Genomic DNA, 12,396 nt, shown 5'->3' on the forward strand with positions numbered 1-12,396 from the left:
CCATGTATTACACCCATGTTATTGTGTGACATGCAGACATATATTGACAACTTAAAAAAACAGCACAATCTCATTGAAACATTATTAATTTTTTATTCTATTATAATTTAGCTTTGGATAAAGGTTAACTAACGCAATGATGTCACAGTAATGTCTTTTTTGTTGACTGGCATGTCCAGTTGGTCCACTTAAATTCAAAACAAATGTTCTGTATTGGTGTAAAAATAAACGCCACAGCAGGGGTGTCAAACTCATTTTAGATCGGGGGCCACATGGAGAAAAATCTACTCCCAAGTGGGCCGGACTGGTAAAATAAAGACAACTTCAGATTGTTTTCTTTGTTTAAAAATAGAACGAGCACATTCTGAAATTGTACAAATCATAATGTTGTTGGGGTTTTTTTACACTTACATGTTGCGGTTAACAGTATTCTATCTTTATTTGTCATTATTTATATTTTTTGACTAAATTATGTGATAATGTTCATCAGTCAACTCATTGGTGTTCTTTTTCAATCCATCAAGATAAAACAAATATATCAAAATCAATTTACAGGATGTTTTTTTATGTAGTTTGCTCATTTTCCTCGACTGATGTGGTTTATTTTGTACATATGTAGCATCATCTACAAAGATACAAAGAATTGCTATTGCGACATCCAGTGGACACATTTAGAACAGCTGTTTTCATTCAAAAATTTCAGGTTAATTTTAATACTTAGCAATCTCATCCCGCGGGCTGGATAAAACCTGTTTGCGGGCCTGATCCGGTCCTCTGGCCGTACGTTTGACACCCCTGCACTACAGTAAATGGTTCATTTCTGGTCCTCGGCAGCTCTTTGTCTTCGGATCAGGTCGGAATAAAATCCGCCTTTGCCCAAGAGTTGCAAGTGAGTTCCAGCCTTAAAGGGAAGTAAAAAAATAAGTCAGACACCAAAATTATCTACAAAAACTACATAAGGCTTTGTTGTGAATGTTCCACCTACTCACTTCTACAATGCGTCCATTGCTCATCACACAAATGAGGTCCGCCCCCTGGATGGTGCTCAGGCGGTGGGCGATGATGAGCACAGTGCGCCCCCTGGTGGCCCGGTCCAGAGCTTCCTGCACCACGCGCTCCGACTCCGCGTCCAAAGCGCTGGTGGCTTCATCTAGCACCAGGATGCTCGGGTTCTTGATGAGGGCCCTGGCGATGGCGACACGCTGCTTCTGGCCCCCTGACAACGTCACACCTCGCTCGCCTATGATATGAACACACAAATTGTTGTCAGTACTTAACTTCCTGGAAAGTCAGCCGTTCATGTCACTTTTGGTACCCTGGTTTAGGGCTGGGCGATATGGACGAAGAAGTTTATTCCGATATATTTTTACTTAAACTCGATATTAGATATACATGTCGATATATTTTCCGGTGAAAGTATACATATAAATATGTTAATTTTTGAGCGAGATTCACCAAAATTGAAGTGAATGACAACTGTAGTGTAAACAGCCAGTGGCACTTTTATTAACCCAGCTAGTCAATATGGGTATTAACAGCACAGAAAATAAACTGTTTAAGTAGCACATAATTACATAACATAAATAAAATAGAAAAATATTCTTTCTACGTAAAATAAATAACATAGCTGTACAAATAATACAAAATGTATCAAACTCAGATAAAAAATAAGTTTGCAGGCAGGCATTTTTAAATTCCCAGTCGACGATGTAATGGACTGCCACACACGTACGGTTCTGGTCAGTGCCAAGTAAGTGACTTTACTTAATTGTGCGGCTATGATCTTCCTCACTTCAGCATACATTTTTGGCAGCATTTCTCGTGCGAAATAAGCCCGGCTTGGCAACTCCAGAACAGTTTTGATGTGGGCTTACAAGGTAAACAACTCAAATGAATGTTTTATCTAGACGCATACATCTGTCCAAATGTGGCCAAGTAGACGCAGTGTGGGTTTCCTGGATGTCGTCTACATCGCTAAAAGAAAAATCAAAAGAAGAGAATCGCTCTGCCATCTTCCACTAGTTTTTTTAATATATAAATCGCCTGTTTGAATATTCCCTCTTCTCTTCTACGACTCTCTCTTCATCATTGGGGAGGTCTGTTGTGATTTCCCTTCCTGGTTCAATAACCCACCCTATCTTGCCTCCGATTGGCCTGTCCCTAATGTTTTGCCCTAATCTCAACCAATCGTGACTCATCATATTAAACAACCAACCAATGATGGATGTTCTTATACGTGCAAGCACGTCTTGGGAGGAGGAAGAGGAGGGGTTTAGTAGCCGATGGAGTGTTGAGTGGGAGTGAGAAACGGGGGAGAATCAAGGAACACAACAAATAAGCGGTGTTTGGTCATTTTAAAGTGAAATAAATTATATCGATATTAAGATATTGTCTTAATCCATATCTTGTTTAAAAATATATCGATATATCTTACAAACTTTATATATCGCCCAGCCCTACCCTGGTTGTTGTGTTACGGCACCTAAAGGGCGGCACTTCGATTAGTATGCAGAAATCAAACAGGGGTCTAATTGAGAGCTCATACCCAAGACGGTGTTGTAGCCTTCTGGAAAACTTGTAATAAATCCATGGGCGTTGGCTTGTTTGGCGGCCTCGATGACCTCCGCGTCGGTGGCCTCGGGCTTCCCAAAGCGGATGTTTTCTATGATGGAAGCTCCGAACAACACCGGCTCCTGCAGAAGAGAACAAAAAGAAAGTTCAAATAAATAATACTGTTCATAACTTTTATGGACAGAATTTCTAGGCGCAGTCAAGGCGTTGAGGGGATCTGGTTTGGTGGCTGCAGGATTAGGTCTCTGCTTTTTGCAGATGATGTGGTCCTGATGGCTTCATCTGGCCAGGATCTTCAGCTCTCGCTGGATCGGTTCGCAGCTGAGTTCGCGACTGGGATGAGAATCAGCACCTCCAAGTCCGAATCCATGGTTCTCGCCCGGAAACGGGTGGAGTGCCATCTCCGGGTTGCGGAGGAGACCCTGCCCCAAGTGGAGGAGTTCAAGTACCTCGGAGTCTTGTTCACGAGTGAGGGAAGAGTGGATCGTGAGATCGACAGGCGGATCGGTGCGGCGTCTTCAGTAATGCGGACGCTGTATCGATCCGTTGTGGTGAAGAAGGAGCTGAGCCGGAAGGCAAAGCTCTCAATTTACCGGTCGATCTACGTTCCCATCCTCACCTATGGTCATGAGCTTTGGGTTATGACCAAAAGGACAAGATCACGGGTACAAGCGGCCGAAATGAGTTTCCTCCGCCGGGTGGCGGGGCTCTCCCTTAGAGATAGGGTGAGAAGCTCTGCCATCCGGGGGGAGCTCAAAGTAAAGCCGCTGCTCCTCCACATTGAGAGGAGCCAGATGAGGTGGTTCGGGCATCTGGTCAGGATGCCACCCGAACGCCTACCTAGGGAGGTGTTTAGGGCACGTCCGACCGGTAGGAGGCCACGGGGAAGACCCAGGACACGTTGGGAAGACTATGTCTCCTGGCTGGCCTGGGAACGCCTCGGGATCCCCCGGGAGGAGCTGGACGAAGTGGCTGGGGAGAGGGAAGTCTGGGCTTCCCTGCTTAAGCTGCTGCCCCCGCGACCCGACCTCGGATAAGCGGAAGAAGATGGATGGATGGATTATTGTTTCAACCTATTATACAACTGGCATGTTGTTCTGTTTTCCAATACTTTATTCTTTTCATGTCAAAATGTTCAAATTTATAGGAAGGTTTTTTGGATTGCTCTGCACAACACAGCAGATTTTTGTCTTTAAACGGCATACCTCAATGTCAGCTTTACAGATGCCATGTTTGCTCTGCATGCTGTGACATTTAGCGACACATTTCGGTATCCGTCATAGCACAGGTTGAAAGTGTCTATTTATTCAAGCGGACAATAATCTTAGCATTTAATCACAGCATGCGTGCGGAGGCTACTATTTGAGGAATTTTTTTCACAATAAAATATCAAAATGTATTTACTTACTTGATTGATAAATCCAATAACTTGTCCCCTTAGCCAGCAAAGGTCAAGAGTTCGAATGTCGAGTCCGTCCAACATGACTACGCCGCTGGTTGGGTCATAGAAACGCTCCAATAAGGACGCTACTGTAGACTTTCCTACAAAAACATTTTTAAAAAAACAGCGCATTGTGGACATGTTGTTGTTTAGTTATAGTTACTCGCTTTATATCAAAGTTACCTCCTCCAGATTCACCAACAATCGCAATAGTTTTGCATGGCGGCAAAGTTAGGCTGAACTTCTCCAAGACCTGATGGCCAAGTCTTGTTGGATAGCTACAAATATAAACAATGTTCAAGAAAACATAAAATAACGACTCCAAATTTAAATAGTACAAAACCCAAAACCAGTGTAGTTGGCACGTTGTGTAAATTGTAAATAAAAACAGGGGCATTTTTACCACTGTGTTACATGGCCTTTTCTTTTAACAACACTCAGTAAACGTTTGGGAACTGAAGAGACCACTTTTTGAAGCTTTTCAGGTGGAATTCTTTCCCATTCTTGCTTGATGTACAGCTTAAGTTGTTCAACAGTCCGGGGTCTTCGTTGTGGTATTTTAGCTTCACATTGCGCCACACATTTTCAATGGGAGACAGGTCTGGACTACAGGCAGGCCAGTCTAGTACCCGCACTCTTTTACTATGAAGCCATGCTGTTTTAACACGTGGCTTGGCATTGTCTTGCTGAAATAAGCAGTGGCGTCCATGATAACGTTGCTTGGATGGCAACATACAGTATGTTGCTCCAAAACCTGTATGTACCTTTCAGCATTAATGGTGCCTTCACAGATGTGTAAGTTACCCATGTCATGGGCACTAATAAATGGGTTATATTTGTATAGCGCTTTTCTACCTTCAAGGTACTCAAAGCGCTTTGACAGTATTTCCACATTTACCCATTTACACACACATTCACACACTGATGGCGGGAGCTGCCATGCAGGGCGCTAACCAGCAGCCATCAGAGGCAAAGGGTGAAGTGTCTTGCCCAAGGACACAACGGACGTGACTAGAAGGTGGGAATTGAACCCCAGTAACCAGCAACACTCCGATTGCTGGCACAGCCACTCTACCAACTTCGCCACGCCGTCACGTAATACACCCCCATACCATCACAGATGCTGGCTTTTCAACTTTGCGCCTATAACAATCCGGATGGTTCTTTTCCTCTTTGTTCCGGAAGATACAACGTCCACAGTTTCCAAAAACAATTGTTCCCAATTAGTCTGTTCACCTGTGGGATGTTCCAAATAAGTGTTTGATGAGCATTCCTGAACTTTCTCAGTCTTTTTTGCCACATGTGCCAGCTTTTTTGAAACATGTTGCAGGCATCCAATTCCAAATTAGCTAATATTTGCAAAAAATAACAACGTTTTCCAGTTCCATTGTTAAGTATCTTGTCTTTCAATTGAATTTAGGTTGAAAAGGATTTGCAAATCATTGTATTCTGTTTTTATTTACGATTTACACAACGTGCCAACTTCACTGGTTTTGGGTTTTGTACATGTTTAAATTAAGCTTCTAACCTGAATGAAACGTTGCGGAAATCCACTCTTCCTGTCAGGGAATGATACGGGATGCGTCCCCCCCCGGAAAGAGGAATTGAGGGCTTCAATGCCAAATATTCAAAAACACGAGCCCCTGCGCTTACTCCTCTCACCATCTAGAGAGAATATTTGTAACGAATGAGTGTGAATCAAGACAAACAAACAACAATCCTGCAGGATTTATACTCACTTGTCCAAAGAGGATAGAGATGCTGGCTAAAGACCTTGCAATAAAACAAACATTGTTAAAATAAAATAATAATTATGGGACAAGGTGTTGTATTTTTTACCTCTGGACTGTCTGGGATGCCACCAAGAAAGACATGAGTTCCCCAGGCGACATTTCATTGCTGGAAATCAAAGTACCTCCTGCGAAAATAGTTCCAAGAACAATGCCTGTGCAGACACATAAAACAAACAGTCAACATACGAGACCAGCGGTGTCAAACTCGTTCTCATTGAGGACCACATCGTACTTATGGCCGCCCTCAGAGGGCCGCTTGTTACAGTAAATATTAGGGATGTAACGATATCAAACTCTCACGGTATGATATTATCACAGTATTAAGGCCACGGTACAATGCTATTGTGGTAAATGTCCAAAAAAAAGACTTAAAAATGCCACAGTGTGTAAAATGAATATATAGGATGAACACTCTTACTGTAATTGAACACAAACATAATGCTAAAATGTTGTAATCATATTTATTACTACAAACAGGAACATCCACTGTTTCAAGCAAATATTTTTTTTTAAATTACAGTTGAGCGTCTTTAAGGTGACAATGTAAACATCCAGTGTAACAAGTGTAAAACAATAATGTTCACTTTAGTGTCTTTCAATTTTCCATTTCTGATAAGCAGTGTCCTCTACAGTGGACATGTTTGCATCAGTTAACTCACATTTTAACTTTTAATAATGTAAATACGTCACAAATGAACCTTTAGCTTTGCTGGCTTCATCTTTTGTGGGTGATGGTGGTTTATCAAGTAGTTTCTGTGTGCAGCAGGTGCTTTCCCTCGGCACGGTTATACTGTCAGACATCACAGCATTATTGTGAAGATTTTGAAACTGCAATTCCGTGGTATCTGCAATATCGTTACATCCCTCATAAATATATATAATTATTCATCTATTATCACCTCATGATATTATCACACTATTGCCTATACCAGATGTCTTCAACAGGGGCTCTGCAGAATTTACTTTTTAAAAATTATCCATCATGTTTTTCATAGTACCCCCGCAAATTTTCCACAAATATAACACACTGTAGTGTAGTTTGTAAAAGGGAGGGGCATGGCCACACCAGTCACTGTACTTTGCAGTACTAAATTAAAATCATGAATAATTATACCCCACTATTATATTAATTTTAGCTAGCGATTATCACTTTGGTTGACAGCTGGCAATTAGTGGCGCTAGCTACCAGCTAGCAATTAGCGCTAGTGGCCAGCTCGCTAATAGCCTTGATATACTGTATTATTTAAAAATCTTAGTATGGCACAATAACAAGGTACCTTAAAGACCAGTTCATTTAAAATGCAGCTCCATTTCTGCATCAGTTTGGGGGTCCTTGGCCTGGAAAATGTTGAAGACCCCTGGCCTATGCATTTGATTATACTTTTTATGTACAAATTGATGGATAACTTGCTTTGAAATTATGTGTCAGGGTGACAGGCAGATATTTAGGTACCTATTTTTATTCAAACAAGGAAACGTGTGATGGAATATATGTTAATATACATGTTTGTTGCATGGTTAGATAATATTAAAGTTAAAAGAGGCAGCACATACAATTTTTCTGGTAAAATTGAAAGAACAAACATCTAGTAAGAAAGATAAAGTGCTTTATTGACGCACATTACTTCCAGGCTTTCACGGGCCACATAAAATGATGTGGCGGCCCAAATCTGGGCGCAAGCCTTGAGTTTGGCACCTGCGTACTAAGCGTATAAATGCATAGTTTATGGTTCGAATGGTAAAATAGACTCACAGTTCAGGGCGATGTTTGAAAGTCCCTGGAATACTGCTATTCCATTCCCGAGATTTTCATTCATTTCACAAGACTTGTCAACTTCGTAAGCATATAACCTGTTGGAAATTGAACCATCTTATCTTTCAATATTTAGAAATGCAACATCCCGCAATCTCCACTTACTGTAGCTCCCGTTCTTCCATGGCGAAGGCTTTCACTGTCCGTACATTTCCCAGAGCCTCATCCGCCACTGCTGTTGCCTTGCCGACCTTGGTGGAAACACAAAATGCTCCCAGTTTTATTGACGTGGACCAGAGAAGTACAACTCGTGTGTGGGGGAAAAAAACAAGTCTCACCTGTTCTTGGGCCAAACGGGAAAGTCTGCGAAGGAAAGAGCCGATTATAGCCCCTGCTCCCACTAAACAGGGAAGGACCACCACCGTCAAGCCTGTGAGTTTTGGGGAGATAACGTAAAGCGAGACAAAGCAGCCCACTGTCTGTGTGATGCTCCGCAAACCCTAAAAACATCCCAACAAATACAAAAATTAGACGTCAAGAAAATAATATACGGCTAACTGTACAGTAAAGATCCCATTTTGAATAGCTACTAGTGGATTTATTTGCTCTTACAATGATATTTGGGACAGAAGTGGCACCTGTAAAGCTGACGGTTAGAAAATGTCTAATTGTTTCAACATTATTAGTTAATAAAATGTTAAGAAACTTAAGATGTTTAAAACACATTTCTACATCCGCCCCTAATGGATGCTTGGTACTCTCTGCAGTTACCGGTAACTTTGTAAATAACCACTATATGAGGAAATATGTTATTTTTGTACTTTTTTGTACCTGAGAGATGACCAATTTAAAGGATGACTTGAACTCCTGAACATCGGCAGTCAAACGGTTCACCAGCTGTCCAGTTTTGGTAGCGTCAAAGAAAGCCACGTCTTGCCTAAAGAAAAAAAGGAGTTAGCATTCAGACCTACTCAAGTATTTGCACAAGAAATACCTCAGTAATGATGCAAAAAGGGTTTTCCTCATGTCCGCCGCCACTCTTTCCCCCACCCTCGATAGCAGGACAATGTAGCCACTTGTCAACAAGCCCTGTATAAATACACAATATTGCATTATCTGTTGCTAGATGTGTTTTGAACATTTGTGACTCACTTGGATGCCGTACAGTCCCATCAATTTGAAAGCAGGGCCTTGTATCTCACGGACATAATTTCCGGTTTGCTCCCTCAGGTAGCGTGCCACAACATTCACCAGATCTCCCAGCATCAGTGGGATTTGAATGTTTAAAATCGCTGCACCAAAAGCAAGCTAAGTAGGAAAAATTGTCCATTCAGATGCCATTAATGATACGTCAGCGGTTTTTTTTTAATTTGTATTCACAAGATCTTGCTTACCAGTACAGCACAAGTGAGCGCTAACAGCTGTGGCTTCACGAACTCCCATAATATGTGCCATTTAAACTCTGGTTGTTTGCGCGAAGTCTCTAACGGGATGTTGTTGTTTACATCTGCCTCACAGTAAGCCGCGTGGCAAAATAGTCGCCCGGATACCGTAAGCACTGCCGGTGCGAGAAGGATTTTCAGAGTTCCTCCAGAGCGTTTAGAAGTGGTTCGCGTGGTTGACTGTCGCACAGCTCTCTGAGTGAGGCTCCACAAGCGGCCGACAGCATTCCCATGCTCGCCTGAGCAAGTGAGTCCTGAGGAGGAATACAATCTGAACACAAAATAAAAGGACAAATATTATTAAAATACCTTATTATAGTATTTGATTTGTTATAACTAATTAACAGGTATTTTATTACACGGAGCTGCTACTACTTAACAAATAATACATTTAAATTAATTCAATAAAATATGTCTAATAATGGGATATTTTGGACTATTAATACCGTTAGTACGGTACTAGTATTTTTAATATCAAATCCTATATTATAAGAACAGATTGTTTTGTTGCTTAGCAATTACTGCTTTTAAAACTTCTAAATTTGCTTAATGCAAACTTTTTAAATGTTAAAACCTGGTAAAAAAAAAAAAACAACACTAAATTAACTAAACAAAAGTGTTATTGTTAATGAACTAAGAAAATGGGGTTTGATTAAAGACCCCGTAAGGGACAAGCGGTAGGAAATGAATGGATGTAAGGAGCAGGTGCCAGTTAAACTTATTAGCTTCTTAGAGTCATTACAGCAAAACAAGCTAGTGGGTCACAGCCTACCGTGAATATATCCGTAAACCTGCTGTTTTATTGGCTTGGAGATACAACGAGAATGGCCGGACTGGTACAGCAACATTTAGTCTACAGCAATAAAACATGATAATTGCTTTTTTATCATCAAAAATAAAGAAATAAGTAAACCACTGGAAATCAGTGCGGCGCCATTTTGGATTAACCCAGAATGCATTTCGGGTGTCGAACGGGATTTTTTTTTTTTATATATATTTTTTTATTTCATGTTTATAGAAAAAGAGAAGCTGAACATACGACGATAAAACACCATACTTTGTTATTTAATTTATTGTTTGCCAAAACCAGGTGACAGATGAGCGGCTCGTGACAACTACAACAGTGTACCGGAAGTCCAACAAATACATGAGGGCAGTTTTAGTGGAAGGATATTTTCCGGGCACAGTTCATAGACAATATATCCTGAACAAAAGTTGAGCTAAGGAAAATAAGGACAAGATATGTTACATACCCAATTATTCCCAAAATTAAAAAAATACAATTTAAAATTATTAATGGAATATACCCTTCAAATGATTTTTTGAAACTTAAATTGAACATGGAGGTTGACGGCTGTTATATATGAGGAGCTGTAGAGGATGTCCATCATCTGTTTGTGGAATGTGAGAGTGTACATGTGTTTTGGGAGGAGATCAGAGATTGGCCGAGAGACAATTGGGTGTTGAGATGACCCCATTCACTATAGAAGAGATCAAATTTGGTATTTTTTATAAACGACTGTAACATAGAAATGTTTATCAACATTATTATGCTCCAGGCAAAATGTGTTCTACATAAATGTCGATTTATGAAAATAAGGCCTACATTTTCTAATTGGCTTAATGGTTTACAACTAGGGCAGCACGGTGGAAGAGGGGTTAGTGCGTCTGCCTCACAATACGAAGGTCCTGAGTAGTCGTGAGTTCAATCCCGGCCTCGGGATCTTTCTGTGTGGAGTTTGCATGTTCTCCCCGTGACTGCGTGGGTTCCCTCCGGGTACTCCGGCTTCCTCCCGCCTCCAAAGACAAGCACCTGGGGATAAGTTGATTGGCAACACTAAATTGGCCCTAGTGTGTGAATGTGAGTGTGAATGTTGTCTGTCTATCTGTGTTGGCCCTGCAATGAGGCGGCGACTTGTCCAGGGTGTACCCCGCCTTCCGCCCGATTGTAGCTGAGATAGGCTCCAGCGCCCCCCGCGACCCCGAAGGGAATAAGCGGTAGAAAATGGATGGATGGTTTACAACTATCAATCAAATCTGGGAGAATGATACAAAAGCCCTTAAATTGATACGTCTGTTAAAAACATTTAAACTTCACTGGCTTCCTGTTCCACTCGGGATTGTATACAAAGTCTCCCTACTAACCCAACAGTGCCTCCATGGAAATGCCCCCCTCTACCTCAAAGAACTACTCACCCCCAAATCATCCACACGACACCTCCGCTCCGGACAGGCTAACCTCCTCCAACCTCCGAGGACAGAGCTACGAACAATGGGAGACCGGGCTTTCTGCTCCGCCGCTCCCAGTCTGTGGAACGCTATCCCTGACCACCTGATGGCACCACAGACTGTGGATGCTTTTAAAAAAGGCTTAAATGGGACGGCGTGGAGAAGTTGGGAGAGTGGCCGCCACCTTCTACCATCCTTGTCACGTCCGTTGTGTCCTTGAGCAAGACACTTCACCCTTGCTCCTGATGGGTCCTGGTTAGCGTCTTGCATGGCAGCTCCTGCCATCAGCGTGTGAATGTGTGTGTGAATGGGTGAATGTGGAAATAGTGTCAAAGCGCTTTGAGTTCCTTAAAAAAAAAGGTAGAAAAGCGCTATACAAGTATAACCATTTAACATTTAAAAACCTTTCTTTTTAAAAAAAAAAGCCTTTTTTTTAGATATATGCATACTAGTTATAGCTATTAGGCTGTTCTAGGTTTTATTTTTTTAAATTTTTATTATCTTTTTAATATTTTTTTTAATACACTGTAGCACTTTGAGGTTGTTTGCTCAATGTAAAGTCCATCCATCCATCCATCTTCAACCGCTTATCCGGAATCAGGTCGCGGGGACAACAGCTCCAGCAGAGACCCCCAGACTTCCCTCTCCAGAGCAACATTAGCAACTTCCTCCTGGGGAATCCCGAAGCGTTCCCAGGTCAGAGAGGAGATGTCCTACCAGTGGGACGTGCAACGAGGACCTCCCTAGGGAGATGCACGAGATGCCCGAACCACCTAAGCTGGCTCCTTTCCAAGCGAAGGAGCAGCGGCTCTACTCTGAGTCTCTCTCGGGTGACTGAACTTCTCACCCTATCTCTAAGGGAGATGCCAGCCACCCTTCTGAGGAAACTCATTTCGGCCGCTTGTATCCGTGATCTTATTCTTTCGGTCATGACCCACACTTCATGACCATAGGTGAGAGTAGGAATGTAGATAGCTCGGTAGACCGAGAGCTTTTTTTTAAAAGTGCTTTTTACAAATAAAATCTATTATTATTATAATTATTATTATATTATTATTATTAATAGTAGCCCCTTTTGCCTTTTTTTTCATATTTTTTATTATTATTTATTAATATTTAATACTCTATCTGTATTTGCATTTGTTTTCTTTCCTTGATGTTGAAAGT

General features: G+C 41.6%; 1 protein-coding gene across 2 annotated transcripts; it reads right to left on the reverse strand.

Moving 5' to 3' along the window:
- Positions 1–116: 116 nt before the first annotated feature.
- abcb8 (ATP-binding cassette, sub-family B (MDR/TAP), member 8) lies at positions 117–9,943 on the reverse strand. Of its 2 annotated transcripts, XM_062023504.1 has the most exons (16): positions 9,773–9,943; positions 8,953–9,271; positions 8,711–8,866; positions 8,553–8,647; positions 8,390–8,495; positions 7,897–8,058; positions 7,724–7,809; positions 7,559–7,656; positions 5,852–5,957; positions 5,752–5,785; positions 5,541–5,677; positions 4,196–4,290; positions 3,980–4,113; positions 2,546–2,693; positions 990–1,240; positions 117–901 (listed from the first exon to the last, which is right to left on the reverse strand). In XM_062023504.1, the coding sequence occupies exons 1-16, from the start codon at positions 9,868–9,870 to the stop codon at positions 815–817; spliced, it is 2,112 nt and encodes a 703-aa protein (XP_061879488.1). In that variant the 5' UTR covers positions 9,871–9,943; the 3' UTR covers positions 117–814. The 2 variants fall into 2 exon arrangements, with proteins under 2 accessions (XP_061879488.1, XP_061879489.1); XM_062023505.1 differs by lacking the exons at positions 8,711–8,866; positions 8,953–9,271; positions 9,773–9,943 and having other exon boundaries at positions 7,897–7,988; positions 8,553–8,567.
- Between the last annotated feature and the right edge of the window lie 2,453 nt (positions 9,944–12,396).

This window comes from Entelurus aequoreus, linkage group LG16, assembly GCF_033978785.1.
Source record: "Entelurus aequoreus isolate RoL-2023_Sb linkage group LG16, RoL_Eaeq_v1.1, whole genome shotgun sequence".
NCBI classification, from domain to species: domain Eukaryota; kingdom Metazoa; phylum Chordata; class Actinopteri; order Syngnathiformes; family Syngnathidae; genus Entelurus; species Entelurus aequoreus.

Bases quoted from the DNA above. Each gene is read 5' to 3' on its own strand.
- abcb8 (XM_062023504.1), bottom strand. From the start codon at position 9,870: ATGTTTTATTGCTGTAGACTAAATGTTGCTGTACCAGTCCGGCCATTC. The intron at 8,059-8,389 runs GTACAAAAAAGT...GGATGTTTTTAG, and splicing joins TTAAATTGGTCATCTCTCAG to GGTTTGCGGAGCATCACACA. The intron at 5,678-5,751 runs GTGAGTATAAAT...TATTCTCTCTAG, and splicing joins TCTCTATCCTCTTTGGACAA to ATGGTGAGAGGAGTAAGCGC.